The 19,845-nt window shown below is 41.2% G+C and overlaps 1 protein-coding gene across 1 annotated transcript; it reads left to right on the forward strand.

Moving 5' to 3' along the window:
* Positions 1-2,338: 2,338 nt before the first annotated feature.
* Positions 2,339-19,144, forward strand: map1b (microtubule-associated protein 1B). Its single transcript, XM_070924602.1, has 8 exons — positions 2,339-2,522; positions 4,687-4,788; positions 11,614-11,696; positions 12,501-12,641; positions 13,013-15,218; positions 15,270-18,201; positions 18,320-18,548; positions 18,989-19,144. The coding sequence occupies exons 1-8, from the start codon at positions 2,339-2,341 to the stop codon at positions 19,142-19,144; spliced, it is 6,033 nt and encodes a 2,010-aa protein (XP_070780703.1).
* Positions 19,145-19,845: the final 701 nt, after the last annotated feature.

Below are 19,845 nucleotides of genomic sequence, written 5' to 3' on the forward strand. Positions count from 1 at the left end.
GCATAAATTAATATATTGGTCACTTTGATGAGTGTTTCAGTTCTATGAAAGGAACGAAATCCACGCTCAGCAGTAAACAAAAGAAAAGACAAGGACTGACTGAAGAAGTATCTACACAACATTTGTACTTTGCTAACACTGAAGTAACTCAGTCACACTGCTACCAAGGTGTGTCACATTAGGTTGAATGCCAATTAGCAGCATTTGCCAGCTGAATGAGGTGTGGCTAGCAGCACTTTGATATGTGAATTTTCAAAGCAGCATGAGAGAACAAAGAGAGCTCTGACAGAGCGGGTGCATTGTTAAAAACAGCTGCAAAATTATTTAATATGAAAAGGACAACAGTATTGAAAATCACAACAACGCCTCCGAACAGACTAGAGACCAGACAGAATAATCAACAAAGACATACAACCCACTTTGGGAAAATCACTTTTCATTAATATTTTCTCCTAAAAAATACTTTACATTTCTTTCTCTGTATTGTATGTTTTCTTTTGTTTCTTTGCTGAATAAATCTCTCTGGTTTCCAGACTCACCCAGTGCATTATACAGTGAATCTAATTTCTTTGTTGTTTTTATAAGTGACCTGAGGCTTCACAGGATTTGATGTTTTGTAAGACCCACATGGGTTTAAGGTTTTTGAATTATTAAAATCCTTCCATGTTCATTTTTGAATTGCCTGTCTATACACGGACACAGACACAAATGCATGTGCACAAGCAAAATCCTATAGCGATCGTATCCATCAATCCTCCTCCTGAAAACACCACACACACACACACACACACACACACGCCATCCTCGCCTGTGTCTGGGAGACTTTCGGGGGCAGCCTGTTGTATTTTTAATGCCTTTCTTCTTTCCCAGCTGTGTATGATGAATGTTTGATTCGACCTCCCATGGCCTTAGGAGAATATGACCGAGCCAAGCCCACCAGGCCACAAAAAAGCCCTGAAATATTCACATCCAGGAGCTGCTGAGTGGACTCCTGTTCTTGATAGCCTTTTTAAAGTCAATAACGCACCTGCAGTGACCCCCATCCATGAGACCGAATCACATCAATTAGGCTTGCCAGAGGGAAATCCAGCATGAAAGTCAGAGTTCGCGTGTGTGTGTAGCCTTTTGTGCATCCTTGTGCACGTTTGTTCCTGCAACAGTCGGCTACAGTTCTGAAGTCTGTCTGCTTTCACAGAGGGCAAAGTTTCAGCTGTTTTTTCAGCTTTTAGATTATCCTCCTGGGAGCATCTTTTATGTTTATATCATAAGATAGAATGGCTTATTTTTCACTGCCAACTACATTTAACATCTACACACACACACACACACACACAGTTTCCTTCCTAAAAAAAATATGACAGACTGAAATCCTGTGATCTCCCATCTTTTCATTTACTATCCATTTGTAGTTCTGCATCTTTAACCACCCCTTTGATTTGAAATGTGCTTTCTGTTAGATGGAAGCTTTCCACCATCGAAGAGGGTTTTTCTTCTAGTGAATCTCTTGAAACTCCATATTAGACTGTGAGGGACGAACATGAGCAATATCAAAGATGGATATTAGGATCAGAGGGGGGTAAGCAGCCAAACACTTTACGAGTGCAAGTGAATAAAGATGGAAACATCACCTTTGGACAATGATTGGGTCCATTTCTGATATTGTAATATATTCGATTTCTAATATTATATATTCGAAAGTTGAGTTTATCTATCAATCGACAATATAATGTGTGTTCTGCATTTTTAAACGAATTAACAAAACATGCAAGAAAAATGTCTAGTTTAACCTTTTAAATAACAAAACAAAGTGTTTTATTTAGTTAAAGCCACCCCCCGACTGTGAATTACTTAAATTATTCTTAAAGTAAAATAGACTGAATAAAAGAACATAGTGTTTTTGTAGGAGTTAAAGTGGTTTTGAAACCGCTTTTGATTTAAAAAAATACTCCCAGTATGAAAGTACTCCACACCACATCAAACTTGTGGCTGTCTAATTGAGTATTTGTAACGACTAACAAGTAATTAGGAGTCCAGCACTGATGAATATGTACAATACAAAGCATCAAATCTCAGTGACTTCCGGAGGCGTTTGATTCGTTGCGGATGACATCAGCTGAGGAGTGAGTGTGCGAAAAAACCCCGGCGCCCTCTTCTCTCCCCGGTTACCGAATATGACACAATGTCTGCTGGTATAAAAAGCTAGGGCCACTCCTATCAAGGCTCCACTTGCATGTCTGGAGACCACTCCGGTGCTCTGCAGCGAATAAAGGGAGGAGGCTGCTGCTGGGATCCTGCGCGAGTATACGGGAGATAAGAGAGAGAGAGACAGAGACAGAGGATGGCCACCCTGGTAGAATCTGCAGATATGGAGACTTTAGGCGGTCAAAGCAACACCGGGACATCTCCGACATCCTCCAGCCCCTCGCAGCACTTCAACGACAGCAAATTCTACCTGCTGGTGGTTATCGGGGAGATCCTGACGGAGGATCACCTAAAGTGTGCCATTGCGGACATAGAGAAAGGTAAGATGGAGCTTCGTGAGGTGGGTGTGGGCCACCGAGAGCTGAACTTAACGTCTTCAGAACAACTTGAAAAGAGATGTATAGCGTGGAAGTTCGTCTTTTAGCTTTTAAAAGTCATGTAGGCCGTCGATGCACCTGTTAGCAACGCCGGGTTTTACGCACGATACATTATATCCTACCTGCGCAAATTACGCATATTAATGAGTCACTAACAATAGGTGCACCTTATTTATCGGGTAACTATTTGAACTAGAAGTGATGTTGTTCATAATAAGGTTACTGAACAGCCCCTCCCTGTAAGCAGTCGCCACACATCTTTCAACCCACAGGTACCTGTAAGGATTACCCCCCACCCACTGTGTTCAGGAGCAGTTTAGCTCCATATAATTGCTGTTTATCTGTCATATTAATGACAATAGGCCCTATTGTTGTCATCCACACACGTGGGACGGATCCTCTAATGAAGCTGACAACAATGATTCAGCATTATATCTGGAGTATGCGTCAATAATGCAGCGTATAGCATTTCTTTGGCTCCAGTGCAGCTGCGCTTTTTCTCCCACAGCACCTTGCCAGGCTTTATTCAGGTGCGTCAGGCTTTTGTTTCAGGAGCGCCGAGGGTCCCACGCATCAGCTTACAGTCAGGAAGAGACAACGGGGTTTACAGCAGCTTTCCCTCTTTCTGTGTCGCCGTGGAAGAAAGCTCGTCTTCGCTGACAAAGCTGAATAAATGCGCTTTGTGTTTTGAGACTCGAGTGATTGCTTGGCTATGATAACGGGACAGTAATACATTAATTCCCCGTTCATCCCGTGGGAACATCTCTCCATCATCGTCATCATCATCATCCCGCATCCAGCTCTCTCACCCCTCACCGGCTGGTGGGCGTGGCTCGGTCCGCACTGCGGTCCCTACGGAAAGCCACAAGGAACGATTTTCGAACCGAGCAGGGCGTTTTAGAAATGCTCCAGCTGCTGTGGTGGCCGGTCTCCCTGGCCTGAGTGTACTGTATGTGTGAGAGGGAAGGTGAGGATATGGCGCAGTTACTGTGTGGGTGCAAAATCAAGCGAGTTTTTTTATTGTAATACAGGAAGAAAGACTTTGAACAAGCACAGATCAGGTGTGATTAAAAAGCTGCTTTATAGAGAAGAAAATGATCAGAAGTGTTTACTTTTGAGTATCACCTGATTTTAGGATCACCCATTAACTAGGAGATTAACCTGATGGAGTCGCAGTTGTCCATTTTATTAGTCTATTATTATATTAATTCAATAGATACTTATGCTGGCCCTAACTATGTCAGATCTTGTGACTGAAAGTTTACTCTTGACCTTCAACAAAAAAAAATCAAAACACACCGTCCTTTAGTGGCTGTTGTGGATCTCACAATCTTCCTCCGCAGATGGACTTTGCTCAGTTTTTATGGAATCGAGCTATTTAAGGGTTTTTCTTTTATTCTGGAATTCCTTTTGTTTTTATTTTCAGTTTTCATTCTTCTAATCTATTTTGTATCAACTAGGCTATTATTCTTGCGCCTTCCATAGCTTCAGCATTTTATCACCTTCATTGTTGCTCATGTTAATTGATTAATGGTCTCAAGTTATTGCCACGCCCTTTGTTTTCTGTTTAGACCTGCTGTTCTACCAAATACCCTTTCAACAAGTAATACTGTGAGTGAAATAAACACTTATGTCCACCTTTCGTGTGCAGTTTACCTCACAGAAAAACACTATTCTCTGTTTCAGTCATTTTGTCTCCCAGTTCATGTCATCTAACTTTACAGAGGCCTCCAGTAGGCCTTTACTCTGCATAATTATGAAGAGAGGATGATACCACCATGACTCAGCTGAGTGCGTCTGGCCCATGGCAAAACAGAAACAGGGCTATAGATATTTCCTATTATAGATTTCTTTTCTCATGCCAAACCAGTAACAAGTCTATACATGTTCACTCTAAGATTTTCCGATGAACTGGAGTTAAAGGATCAGTGAAATAGATGTGTGGGTGAGACTTTGCACATAGACCTGTTGCCAAGTTCTCGGTGTAACATCTGCCACGTGCATTGATTCAGACCTTCAGATGAGCTAACATATGTTTTTCTTCACTGGTGTCTTTTCCTTCTCCTTGCTCTTTTTTTATTTTCTGTGTTTTTTTTTTATCTTGCAGGGATTCGCTCATGGGACACCAACCTTATTGACTGCAACCTGGACCAGGAACTCAAGCTGTTTGTCTCCAGACACTCAGCTCGTTTCTCTGCAGATGTTAGAGGTAAACTGGAAATGAAAGAAATTGTCACTGATAATTTCACTCTAGCGATCTGATACACACTTACCCAGTGGTGGAAGAAGTATACAGATTATTTATTGAAGTAAAAGGAATACTACAATAATGTAAAACCCTGGATTCAAAAGTAAAGTAAAAATACATAATCATTAACAGCCAAATAAATTTAAAATATTAAAAGTGAACATACTCATTATGTAGAATATGTTATATATACTACAGGATTATTATCACTTACGCATTAAAACATGAGCAGCATTTTTGTTGTGGTTGGTCGAGGTGATTATTAAGTGATGGGCAGTTTAATGTGCAAAACCTCCAAATTTATAAAAACTTTTCTGTCTAAAACTCATTCCTGAAAACCTCATTTTGTAGTGCAATCTGAATATTTCAACCTGTTTTTAATTCAAATATTAAAGAAAAAGTCCTAGAAATGTATCTTGAAAGGAGGCAAAATGCAGCAGGCTGTGTACTAGAATTATGAAAGATTAGATATTAGAAAATGTTAGTAGTTGGTTGAAATATTCCCACTAGATCTTTTTCACCTTTTCTAAGAAAATCAAATTTAAACTCCAGATTAAAATTAGTTGATAAGAGGGAGATTTTCTTTTCTCTGAACAATGAATATCGTTTTTAAAGCTAATGTTTTATATGAAAAATAATCTGCAAAATAAGCAAAGTAACCAGCATCTACAGCTGTCAGAAAAACAGAGGAACAAAAAGCACAAAGTAGTAGAATGGAAATACTCAAGTAAAGTACAATTACCTCAAAACTGTACTTGAGTACAGTACATGAGTAAATATACTTGTATACCACTGCACTTTTCAGCACGGTATACTGTCACATCGCAGTCAGCTATAACGTCTGTGCAGTACACTAAGCAGAGGGGTTTTATTACCTACCCCCGGATACGCCCTCTCAGCATTTTGTTGCATGGTGCTTTTATAGCTGTATCATTTGCAAGGTGAGGGAGAGGCTCCATAAAGATGGAACAGATCCAGTGTGGCAGGACATGTGGTCTGTCAGTGGGCTGTATGGCCTTGACGGTCAGCAGCTTGTTACAGTAAAGCCTCTGCTTGGCTAAGCTCCATATTGGATGCGACCAGAAGGGCTTCATATTTTACAATAGATTGATCCAGCCAACACCTGCTGCTGCGGACTAGATCAGGTGATTTAATTTAAATCTCAGGATTGGGTTTACAGAGGTGGAATACAATAGGTTGAGAGGGAGGTGAAACATGGTGATTTATTTATAATTGCATTCAAAGAGACTCCAAATCCCCACTCCCTTTCATCCCACCTTGTTTTGACCGTTTTCCCATCCTCCATTCTTCTCTCTTTCTTCCTCCATTTGTGATGTTGCCTTGCAACCCAGCACTAGATGCACAGTTGATTCGGGAGTAATTAGCAGTGTAAAATCCCCAGTGGCAAGTGTCTGTCCATGAAAATAAAGAAGGGAGGGGAACAGAAAGGACTCGGGGAACAGAGAGGGTGAGGGGGGAAAGAAAGAGGATGAGAGAAAAGCAAACAAGGGAGCCAGGGAGGGGGATGAGGTAGGAAAAGGAAAACATCGAGTAGGTTAGGAGGAAAAAATAGGGTGAGATGCGAGTGGTAAAAAAGCTGCAACACAGAGACAGAAATGTAGTTCTGATCAGTAAATTAGTCTTTGAGAGTTAATGCTGCATAAGCAGTTAACCCGGAATAATATTGTTATCTTATATTCTACACGTCAGGCTTTTTGCCAAGTCTCTTTCTCAAGGGGGGGATTTTCATTGTCTTCTGAACTTTTAATACGTGAACTGCTTTGGGCTTCCTAGAAAACTAGGCCTACTATATTTAGCTTGATATTGACAGGGATTTTATGTTCATCAAAGACAATTTCCCTGCATAAAGTTGTGTTTTTTCTCATTCATTCATTTTAAATAGAAACTTCACCCTGAAACTTCACAGTGAAACACAAAATAAACTGCTTCAAAGCAATAGTTAGTAGTAGTAGACATTTTTGGTGATATGCACATATTTGCTTTCTTCTCCGAGAGTTAGATCATATCTGTTTGCTAAATATGAAGCTACAGCCAGCAGCTGCTTAGCTTAGCATAAAGACTGAGAACAAGCAGAAACAGCTAGCCTGGCTCTTTCCAAAGGTAACAATATCCACCCATCAGCATCTCCAAAGCTCACTAACTAAAATGTTATATTTTGTTTGTTTAATCTGTACAAAAACCATGACACAAAAACAAAAAGTGTATTTCTTGGCAAGGAGCAGTGACTTCCTAAAGTCTTGTCAGAGATTTAAGGAAGTTGCTGCTCCTGGTGGATAGGCAGGCAGATTTTGCTACCTTTGGACAGAGCTAGGCAAGCTGTTTCTCTCTCGCTGTTTCCAGTTTTTATGCTAAGCTAAGCTAACCGACTGCTGGCTGTAGCCTTATATTTACTGGAAAGACATAAGTATGGTGAGTATGGTATCAATCTTCTCATCTAACTCTCGCCAAGAAACTGAATAAGCATATTTCCCGAAATGTCGAGCTGTTCCTTTAAGTCTGTGAATTTGCACAAAACACCAATGATAAGTGCGCTTTTCAGGATAAAGAAGGCTGATTAGGAAGCTGAGCTGCTGACTTTATGTAAGGTATAATTTCAACATTAGTTGTAGTAAAGAAAATCAGTGAAATATCTTCATATGCTCGAGTATTTCTATGTTTACCATTAGCTTGTATCATGCATTAATTGGTTAGAGCTCAGTGCTTACAGGAAAACACAACCCAGCAGGTGGTAGTGAATCGGGTGGAGGAGGACGAATGCAATTATCTGTCTGCTTGATAGATAACATGCTATCAATCACACTACATTAGTGCACAGGAAGCCTGGACCCCACAGTGAGGAGGAGAAAGGAGGAAAAAAGGGGCAAGACAGGACACCCCGGTGTCTCCGTGATGGATATATGATACTTATGGTTACATATAGATTTCCCAGCACTCTGCATACATGTGTAGAAAGCACTAAAGCTTTAATAGTAACTGGAGGGTTAAAAGGCTGTCTCCGAACCGCAAATCCAGTCAATGATCAATAGTAATAATGAAAATGAATTTGATCCTCCTGCTATTTTTCACAAATACGTTCTTGTTTTCTCTAGATGTCTATTAAACAGCTGGTCAGTTCAGATTGACTGATCAGTCACCTATCAAGCCACATTACCCTTCATCTTCACAGCTGGAAGAATTGGGAAAGAAACAGTTGGTGGGAAGACATGATAGACATAATAATGTAGTGTTTATTGTCTTTCTCCTCCCAGATTGTCATTTGTTTTGACAAGCTAATTCCTGAAGAGGAAAGGCTGTAACGGAGCTTAACACTGAATGTTAGTTAGAGGCATCGACACTACGACACAAGAGATTGACTTTTCTGTGAGTCAGCCGGCTTAACAGCAGTGGCAGTGACATTAGCTCCATGGCCAGACATATTACGTATATTTGTTCCCTTTTTAATCCAGTTGTGCGGGGACACGGGAACAAGTGACATTGAAAACTGTGCTCAGGGGGCCCCCCATCTTTGCTGCTGAAAGTCAACGTGGTCAATTATTCTGTTGTGGTGGAAAAGGAAATGACAGCAAGGAGAAAGGTGCTGACATACACAGAGCATCCACCTGAGGAGATACAATTATAATCCTTATGTGCAAGGTCTTTTTGTTGATGCAAAAGGAAGGAGGCTCTGAATTTAGTTGTTCCACTGATCTATTTTTGGTGCGGTGCCATCCACATTGACGTTACCCTGTCTGGTTCAGACTGTGGCAGACAGGCTATACCAGTCTTGCACTTTCTTTTCAGCCAGAAGGAGAATGCTCAGTGATGCGTGTCACATTGCCTCGTCTCCCACTGAGACGGAGACACGCTGGGCGTTAAGGATTTTTATATCGATCAAGGTAATTGTCAGAGTCAATCAAGCTCCAGTGCACAATGCGTCATTTTTTGACGAGGTAGCTTAGACACATGGCAATTTGGCAGGGTGATGGTGATGGTGGCTGCCTTGTAATACGCCATGTACAGACTGCTGCATTTTCTGTTTCATCTCGTAAAATGCCAGTAAGCTGGGCTAAACCCACAGAGAGACAAACAAAGAAAAAAAAAAGAAAAACAAGATTTTCTATTACATTAGCAATTACAGATATGGCTTGGGTACAAGCATCATAAACAGGATGAAGACAGACCTCCATGATTGATTGGTCTCTCATTTCACAGACCACTGAAATGTTCTTTTCCTCAGTCACTTCTTGTGGAGGAGCTCTAGTCATCAGTTTAAGACTGCTTTCCCTTCAGAACAAAGCCGAGTGAAGCTGGTTTCTACCAGAGTCAACAGGGATTTTGATGATGGTGGTATCAGACTGACACAAATCTCTAGTTCAGACTGCTAATAAAATGCACATGCAAAGGGAGTAAATCACAAACAGAATGTTCATATCTCAAGGACCCTTAACAGATAAAGAAAGTGCTTGACTATGATGACGCTGTCACTTCAATCTAGAGAGACAACAAGAGTCTACAGCCATGCTACCTGCTCTGTGAGGCTGTATTCAGAGGCACAGCAGTGCTTTGAGCTGAGAGCTAATGCCTAGTAAATAATCAAACCAGGAGTCATTATTTCTACCTTCACTGAGATCCCCAGAATATTAGAAGCTAATAGTCATGTTCATATTAACAGCAGTGAATGAAAGAGTTCTTCCATATGGGGTGACAGCCCTCTGGGAGGAAGTGGCAGGGTTAATGGCTATGTGCTCCATAATGAGAATCTGCTATATGAAATATGTATGGAGGAATCGGCCCAGCAGTCAGATAGCTGCTGCAGTATCATGTCTCTAGAGATGAGGCACTCTCTGTCTTCGATACTATGAATTTAAAGCTTATATCCAAGCAACATCTCACTGCCCTCTGAACCTGACGGGGAACGTCTGTCTTATTTTCACAATGTTAGTGGCAGCATTTCCTTTGGTTTTACCAGCAGAAATTAACAAAATAAAACAAGTCTTTCCTCAGTTGGCTCAAGGGGAATTCGTTGATTCCTGTATTTAAAAAAGAAATGAGATAAGGTGAAGAAACAAAGACAGATTGTTGGGTTTAGTGAGTGAAGCCTGATGTGTTGGTGGTGAATAATGATGCTAGAGATAACATGTCCACGTCTTGTCAGCTGGACCAGAGGATAACCCCCTAAGACGCACACACAGTGGGATCAAAGTCATTATCATGATCAATCATCCAAAACCTAGGGTGATTGATCATGAGCCTGTCAGACCCCACTGTTCATTTTCCATGTAATGGCTCTGTCTTATGAAGGGAAAATGTTATTTATGGCAAAGTGTAGTAGACTAAACCATGTTTAGACCATTATACAGAGATACCAAACAATTGTATTGTATAACAATTGTATAACAACTGTATTATAGGTCATCTTAAAGGGGCTCTGTCCAAGTAGAAAAGTCAACTAGAGCTGAAAGGATTAGTTATTATTAGATTGATTGATTAATTGGCAACTATTATCAAGAAAGATTAATCATTTGAGTCATTTTCTAAGCAAAACTGCCTCCAGCTTCTGTAAAAATAAATTCAATATTTTCAGATTTTGGACTGTTGGTCAGACAAAACTAAACGTTTGAGGTCATCATCTTTAGTTCTGGGAAATTGTTATGGATATTTGTTTTTACAACTTTGACATTTTATAGACCATATAATTGATCAAGTAATCTATAAAATAATCAATAATGAAAATAATCGTTAGTTGCAGCCCCAAAGTTTATTTGTTTTTATTTCTTACATTTGTAATGTCCTTTACAAAATGTAATATGCATGGACATTTTGATTTATTACAATGCATAAACACTGAAAAATACATGATACAAAGAAATGTAATAAAGCTTTTAGTATCACAACATTAATGCTGCACTAATCAATATTTTTATGTTAACAATGAGTCAAATTGTTAGTAAGCACAGTCTTACGCAAGATTTGATGTCTTATAACAAAGGATGATGGAGGAGTAATATAATGCTGAAACTGGTTTAAATGCCGACAAGTGGGATTCAGGGTACAAGGAGTGTGTTCTAGATACTTCTATCTCTAGAGATTTCATCCATCTTAGGGATAAAGAGCTCTACTCGGCAGAAACCATTAACATTTACACACCACATTAGAAGTGCTGCATCGCTGCTGTTTGATGAATTGGTTGATACATTTGTTGAGCCCTGCCCAATATAAGAACCAGAGGAACGGAGATTCATTAGGACTTTATCTCATTATAATGGAAACAAGCGCAAATGATGAAAACAAAGTGAATGTATGTTTTTATGTTTTTTTGTGTTTTTTGCGTGTTTTCAAGCACATTTGAACTCGTTTTCTAGCATTAGGGCTTCAACTCTGGATTATTTTCACTATCAATTCATCTGCCGATTGTTTTCTCAATCGACTAATCGTTTGGTCTATAAAATGTCAGAATACAGTCACATTTTTCCTGATGCTCCTTAAATGTCTCTTTTTGTCCAAAAGTCCAAAACCTGAAGATATTACAGTTTATTATCCCATAAGACAAAGTAAAGCAGCAAATCTTCATTATCGAGAAGTTGGAAGTGAGATATTTCTGGAATATGATTATTAATTATGAAAATAGTTTCCAATTAATTTTCTGTTCGATTTAGTGTTAGCACCATATCAACAATATAACATACATGCATGAAATTAAAAACAATCCAATTTCTTGGCATGATGAAATTATGTGACTATGAAATGTGGGGGTTTTTTGCAACTATTTTCTATTTTGTTTTGCAGGGCAGAGAATTCTTCACCATAAAAGTAATGTCCTGGAGACGGTGGTGCTTATCAACCCTTCAGATGAAGCAGTCAGTACCGAGGTAAAATGAGCTATAATTGTTGTTGACAATCTATTATATTATTATAACCTCTTCCTTATTCTTTCTGTATCTTGGTATTTCATCTTGCATCCTGCTATCAAGGAGGGATGATTCACAAATCCATAAAAAAAATGCACATTTACAAAACAATTACAGCTTAAAAAGGATCATTATTCAGCCTTGACTTTCCACCATGTTTGGGCAATTATCCACCCTCTTTATATGAACTGCTGTTGGGTTGGAATAAAAAGATAAGAGCAATTATAAGCTCAAGGGACACGACTAATGACTTGTTTACTGCTAGAATAGCAAATGCAGCCTTTTACCTTTTGTTTTTGCAATAAAGCTTTTGCTGCATTTTTATGGAAAGAAAGACATACGAGGGTCAAGAGCATAGATGACACAAGATTTTCTCTTGTGTCACTGCTCCTTTTCACTGTTGCCTCCACCCCCTAGCCATGTCTGCAGTCAAACTGTGCAATAATAATATCTCACAGCACAGCAGGATTGACCTGGTCAGCCACCCGTAACAGCTGATGTTGCTGAAGTAGGAAAAAAAGACCAACAGAAAGGGGAGAGGCAAGAGATAGAGGGATGAAAGGAAACATAGCAGAGTGGACAGCAAGAGAACGAGTCAGCTAATTAGCTAATGGATTTGAATGATGTGAAACTGGTGATATTTCAAATACACAAAATCATTAAGCTGTTTTAGTGTTTCTTGAACTTATTGTCCATTTATGTTCAATTAAAGTCAGCAGTACGCTATCATAGAAAATACATTAATTTTCTTGTTTTAAATTCCAGGCTCGTTTGATGATCTCAGACACTGCCAGACACAAGCTTCTGGTTCTCTCAGGGCAATGCTCTGAAAACACCGGGGAGCTGATTCTTCAGTCCGGATCTTTCTCTTTCTTCAACTTCATCGACATATTCACTGACCAAGAGGTGAGCCAAATTTTCCATATAATCTATGACACTGTACACACTACAATAGTTTTCCTCATGTTCATACACACAAGTTGTTGCCATGAAAAAAACAAAAACCTTTTTTTGATTGATTTGAGAAAAATATATATTTTTTCTGTAAAACCCTCTCAATAAAATTAAAAATGCGGTTGCTGCCCTCTTTAAAAGCTCCCATTCTTGCATTACATAATAGTCTTAAAACTTACAGACATACATACAGTACAGGTATGTATATATATATATACAGATACACCTACACACACTGAAACTGCCATTGCAAAGCATTATTCATTTCATTACAGACTCCATTATGATTAAAATTAAAGTCACTTAATTTTTCTCATGCACAGATTGGTGAATTGCTCAGCACCATTAACCCAGCAAACAAAGCCAACCTTACACTCTCCTGCCCTGAACAAGGGGACTGGAAAAACTCCAACTTGGACAAACACAACCTGCAGGACTTCATTAACATGAAACTGAACTCCACTCTCATACTGCCTGAAATGGAGGGCCTCTCAGAGTTCACAGAATATTTATCTGAATCAGTAGAGATCCCATCTCCTTTTGACATGTTAGAACCACCAACCTCAGGTGGATTTCTCAAACTCTCCAAACCATGCTGTTACATTTTCCCTGCTGGTCGCGGTGACTCTGCTCTCTTTGCTGTCAATGGCTTCAACATGCTCATTAACGGTGGCTCAGACAGGAAGTCCTGCTTCTGGAAGCTGGTGAGACATCTGGACAGGGTGGATTCCATCCTCCTGACCCACATTGGTGACGACAACCTGCCAGGCATCAATAGCATGCTGCAGAGGAAGGTTGCAGAGCTTGAGGAGGAACAGTCACAGGGTTCGACAGCTAACAGTGACTGGGTGAAGAACATGATTTCTCCAGATATTGGTGTTGTGTTTGTGAATCTTCCTGAAAACCTGGATAACCCTGAACCTAATTACAGAGTGCGGAGGAATGTCGAGGAGGCAGCATTCACTCAGCAGTTCCTCACCAAGCTAAATTTGAGGATAGAGCCTTTGCAAAAGCCTGTTGGAAACACTATAGAACCGATCATACTTTTTCAGAAAATGGGCGTTGGGAAGCTTGAGATGTATGTCCTTAATCCATCAAAGAACAGCAAGGAGATGCAGCACTTTATGAAGCAGTGGACAGGTAATGAAAAAGACACTGCTTCCATTCTGCTACCAAATGGAAAAGAATCTGAGTTCCCTGTCTCTTACTTGACTTCGATCTCGTCTCTCATTGTCTGGCACCCTGCAAATCCCACAGATAAGGTTGTGCGTGTTCTCTTTCCTGGAAATGCCACCCAGCATCACATCTTTGAAGGTTTAGAAAAGCTAAAGCACTTGGACTTCCTGAAGCAGCCAGTTGTCACTCAAAAAGCACTGTCTTCTACTATGCCTTCAACACCAACACTAAAGCAAGCTAAGATGAAACACAGAACAGACAGCAAAGAGAGCCTAAAGTCTACCCCAAAGCCATCACCAATCAAAAGCATCAGGAAGGATTCAAAGGAGGAAGCACCAGAAAAGGCAAAGGCAGATGCAGAATCATCTCATGAAAAAACACAGAAGACAGAGAAAAAAGAAAAGGCCCCGCTGAAAAAGGAAAAGGCAAAGGCATCTGAGAAAGCAAAGGCAGAGCAAACCACCCAAAATGAAACTCCAGAGAAAAAGAAATCTGAAATAAAACCCAAAACTGAAAAGGAAAAGATCATTAAAAAGGAGACCAAAGTGTCTGTGGAAAAGAAGAAGGAGGTTAAAAAAGAAGTCGCAAAGAAAGATGATACACCCAAAAAAGATGAAAAAGTGAAGAAAGAGGAGGTGAAGAAAGTTATTAAAAAGGATATCAGAAGAGACTCACCGATGAAGGAGAAGAGGGAAGAAAAGAAAGAGCAAAAGAAAGATGTCAAAAGGCCCTCTAAAGACATAAAAAAGACATCACCTGCAGGTGAAGAAAAGTATCTAGCACCAAAACCAAAGCCGCTGAAAAAAGACAATGCCTCAAAGAAAGAGGCAGGAATCCCGTCAAAGTTAAAAGAGAAGGGAAAGTCAAAGGTGACAAAGAAGGAGACAAAGGTGGATAGTGGTAAACTTGCAGCTAGTGCAGCAGCTGTTGCAGCAGATGCAGAAGCAGAAAGATCTCTGATGTCCTCACCAGAGGACCTCACTAAGGACTTTGAGGAGCTTAGAGCTGATGAGTTGATGGAGGATGATGCAACTGTGCAACAAAATAAGGAAGAAGAGGCTGTGATGATCCACCATGCAGAAATAATACAAACCAAAGAGTCACCTGAGGCATTAGAATCTGTGGATGAGGGTATAACAACAACGGAAGCTGAAGGAGACAGTGGAGAGACTCCAGATGAACAAGTTCTTAAGGGAAAACTCAATGGCAGTGTGAGTGAGAAGTTTGAAGATGAAGGCACTGTAATGGAGGAGACATCTGAGGGAGGGGATTATGAAGAGAAGGGAGAGACAGAAGAAGTTTATGAACCACAGAGAGTGGAACTAGATAAAGATAAGCTTGCTCCCGCTGAAGGTGAACATCAAGACAGAAATGATGAAGTCAAGCCAGGAGATAGTGTTGAAGACAACGATGATGTGACTAATAAAAATGTAGAAGGTCAGCATGTAAGAGAGAGAGAAACAGAGAAACGTAATCTGTTTGTATCAGCCTCACCCAAAGTGTCCTCACCTGTTTCTCCGGCTGCATCTATCCATGATGAAATGCCTCCAGTTGGCTTTGAGAGCTCAACAGCCTCGGATGACGAGAACAGAGATGAACCCCCTGAGGATTACACCGTCACCTCTGGCCACACTCAGTCCACCATTGAGATCTCCAGTGTGCCTACTCCAATGGATGAGATGTTGACTCCTAGGGACATTATGAGCGACGAAACCATGAATGATGAGACTGACTCTCCTTCACAGGATGTTGGGAAATTTGGGACATCAGCATCAGGAGATTTTGATAGGAAAAAGCTGTCTCCACTTCAGGATATGCCAGGGTCAGATCACTCTCAGAGTGATGCCACAGAAGGCCAGGACTACAACCACTCCGCTTCCACAATCTCTCCCCCTTCATTACTAGAAGAGGATAAATTCTGTAAGGAGTTTCCCTCTGCAGGGAAAGCTGAAGGGTTTGCCACAGCTCAAGAGTCAGGTGAGAAGTCAGACTCAGCTAGACTCAGTTCAACTTCCACAACATCACCTCTTGTACGTTCTCCCTCAGTGGACCGCAAGGACAAGTTTGATTCTCCGTCATTATTTGCTTCTCCAATAGAACTGTCGACCACACTGGCAGGGTGCATCAGAGCAACAGCTGATTCCTCCATCAGCCCAGATGACAAGACATTGGAAGGAGCTAACTCACCTCAATCCTCTGGTCACACACCTTATTATCAGTCACCGGTAGATGAAAAAGCAGGAGTTCTACCACCTGTGTCAGAAGACAAAGCACTGGGTCCAATAATTGTGGAGGTCACAAGTGATAAAGAGGATTCCTCCAATATAGTTACCCCAGAGCCTTATGAGCCAGAACCAGAAAGTTCCTCCCCTGTAGAGAGAGTAATGTCACCTCCAAAAAGCCCACCTCCAACTGAACCTGATTCCCCAATGAAGAAGGAAAAGTCACTCTTTGATATAGATCCTAAGAAAAATGGAGAAAACAGCCATTCATTCTTGTGCTCAGCACCAATGACGAAGCTCGAAACAGACACTAATCCTTTCACATCTTTCAAAGAAGAGAGTAAAATGTCTATTTCAGAGGGTACCACATCAGACAAGTCAGGAACCCCTCTGGAGGAAGTGGTAGCAGAAGATACATTTTCACATTTAGCTTCAGCATCCACCGCCTCTCTGGCCACCAGCTCCTTGCCAGAACCCACCACTGACTCCCCTTCCCTTCATGCTGAGGTAGGCTCTCCTCACTCAACAGAAGTAGATGACTCTTTGTCTGTCTCTGTGGTTCAGACACCGACCACCTTCCACGAGGCTGAGGGATCTCCATCCAAGGAAGATAGCCCAAGGCCCATGTCTATCTCCCCAGACATTTCACCAAAGACAAAAAGCAGAACACAGATGCAGGACACAAAATCCCCAGAGCACTCTACCATGTCAATAGAGTTTGGCCAGGAGTCCCCTGACCATTCCTTAGCCCTGGACTTTAGCAAGCAATCCCCAGAGCACCCATCTGTGGGAGGCAACTCACGTGCTACAGAGAATGGCCCAACTGAGGTTGATTACAGCCCTTCAGATGGAACGGATGGAAGACCATCTGGAGAGCATAGTTCTACAGTAGAGAAGCCTTTGCTTTTTGACGAGAGCGATTCAGCCCTTGCCACTTCTGCAACCCCATCAGATGCATCTCAGTCCACTCCCTCTGTTACAACCCCATGCCAAATGACAGAGATGCCACATGCCGTGGCTGAGCAGACAGATAAGTCTCCAGTCACCCCAAAGGCATCCTCTCTCACCCACTCTCCCCATTCCAATGAGCCATCCCCAGTGCTAGGAGGTCCCCCGCCTAAAGACAGCACCAGCCCAATTTCACCTTCTGTGGAGATCATTTCTAATAAATCTGACACACAGCAGAAATACGATAAGTCACCCTCACCTCCAAAAGCTACTTCCCCATCATCACCTTTTACCTTTTCAAAAGAAGAGACCTTTTCCCCGGCAAAGGAGACAAACCCCTTTAAATGTGAGGATTCTACACTTGAGGCAAAATCCCCTTTGAGCCCTAAAGTTCCCCTTCCATCATATCTACCTCTCTCCTCTGATCCGTCTCATTACAATTCTGCCTGTGGCTCCAGGGGCCCAGACTCCACTAAGAGCCCCTCTCCCCCATCTAAGACAGATGTTGACCTCTGCCTTGTCACTTCATGTGAGTATCGTCACCCCAAGACAGAACTATCCCCATCTTTCATCAACCCTAACCCTCTAGAATACTTCATCAGTGAAGAGAACGCCTTGGATGAGGAGAAGCCACTGGCCAAGTTAGGAGGAGGGCCCCCACCCCCAGGAGGTAAGCTTTCTGCCAAGCAATGTGAGGAGACCCCACCCACATCCATCAGTGAATCTGCCCCCTCCCAGACCGATTCAGATGTTCCACCAGGGACAGAGGAGTGCCCCTCCATTACAGCAGATGCTAACATTGACTCTGAAGACGACTCTGAGACTCTGCCTACTGACAGAACCCTGACCTACAGGCATGCCGATCCTCCTCCAGTGGCACTCAGGGACTCTGCTCCATCTTCAGGCCACCATGATGTCTGCATGGTGGACCCAGAGGCCCTCAAGGCTGAGGAAAATCTCCACAATGCTAATACAGATGGAGGAGAAAAGCCCAAGAAGAAAAAGCTTTTGAAAAAATCTTCCTCACCAGCCAGGAAGTCTGCTCTATCAAAAGTGAAGGACTCAAAGACTTCCTCTCCAAAGAAAACTGTCGGAGAAGGAAAAGATGCCAAAAATGCAACCAATACCTCTGCATCCAGAGGTGTAAAAAGTGCCACATCAGGTGAGTACTATTTACTCATTGTCATAATTTATATCACTTGACTACTTCACATAATTTGCTCATATTTTTTGAGAACCTATCTAAGAGAAAGGTATATGTTTTCCTCTTTCAGGTACTGGCAGTGGAAAGGTATTAGGTGGGGCATCTCTGCCCAACTGTCCTCCCATGTACATGGATTTGGTTTATATCCCCAATCACTGCAGCGCCAAGAATGTGGATGCTGAGTTCTTTAAGCGGGTGCGCTCTTCTTACTATGTGGTCAGTGGCAATGATCAGACAGCTCAGGAGCCCAGTAGGGCTGTCCTTGATGCTATGCTGGAAGGAAAGGCCCAGTGGGGAAACAATTTGCAGGTAAGTTTCAAGTATTAATATAACAATTATATGTCATAATCTGATACTGTAAAAGTAACTGGGGTACCATATGCACTTGGCATCTTGGGCCACTGATATTGTTGTTTTGTTTTATTTAACATGAAGACAATGAAGTTACAATTTTGTGCTTCAATTTCAGATATTTTTAAGTTAACTGTATGTTAATGCCCCCACCCCAATTTTGCATTTAGATTAGACTGTAGTATATAGCAGGGATGTATGAAAAAAAAAGTGAGTAAACCAGCCTCAAATCATTTTACTGCCATTGATTGAAAAGACTGACACAAATGACTTTCCATGTTTTTATTTCTCTGTTAAAATCCTGCTAGTAATACTTGTGAATTCATGCATGCAAACATCCAAAGGGAAGAATTCTCTGAATGCTTGAGCTTAAAATCCTCCCTCCTCTCTGGTGTCAGGTTACTCTGATTCCAACCCATGACACTGATGTGATGAGGGAGTGGTACCAGGAGACCCACGACAAGCAGCAGGAGCTCAACATCATGGTCCTGGCCAGCAGCAGCACTGTCGTCATGCAGGATGAGTCCTTCCCGGCTTGCAAGATAGAGATGTAGGCGTGTTCAACAAGAAATCAAGAGGCCTAGTTACTGATAATGAGAGGAATCATTATTTGAGGAAGAAAACAAATCCATGTAGCATAAAACCTAAGCAGACACGTTAATGCTCAAAATGATACTTCTTATGTACGAAACCCTGAATAAATATCTGCAATGAGGACTAACACTAATACAAATTGCCTTTGAGGGGCTCCATGCAAAGGACAGTGTTTTCTCCATAAAGAAATACATTTGTGACACCCTCAAGGTGTTATCTGATTTTTAAGTATAAATGGAGTGTACTGGGAGGAAATTAGAAACCAAAAAATCAGCCAAATCATTAATGTCCAATTTCGCTAACTCTAGTACAGATCAAGTAATTATTTTGTTGTTGATGTATTGAGTTTCTTCTGCATCCCCAGATCAAAACATGACAGCTTTTAATAAATTTAACTGCTGCCAAGGAATAAAACTTCCCTGCATTCAAGAAACTATAGAAGAAACCAAATTCTTGAATAATGGCTGTTATCCACACCGAAGGATAAAACAAGATGTTTTCTGTTATTGCCTTAGGTAGTCAAAATGAATGTATAAGAACTGGTGCAACTAGCAGAAGAGTGGGCAGGTAACTCTACACACCAGAGGTCAATCCCAAACAGGACTGTTAAATGGTTACATAGTTGAATGATGGTAAATATAAATTAACTTGAAAGAATACT

Source organism: Enoplosus armatus, chromosome 18 (genome assembly GCF_043641665.1).
Source record: "Enoplosus armatus isolate fEnoArm2 chromosome 18, fEnoArm2.hap1, whole genome shotgun sequence".
NCBI classification, from domain to species: domain Eukaryota; kingdom Metazoa; phylum Chordata; class Actinopteri; order Centrarchiformes; family Enoplosidae; genus Enoplosus; species Enoplosus armatus.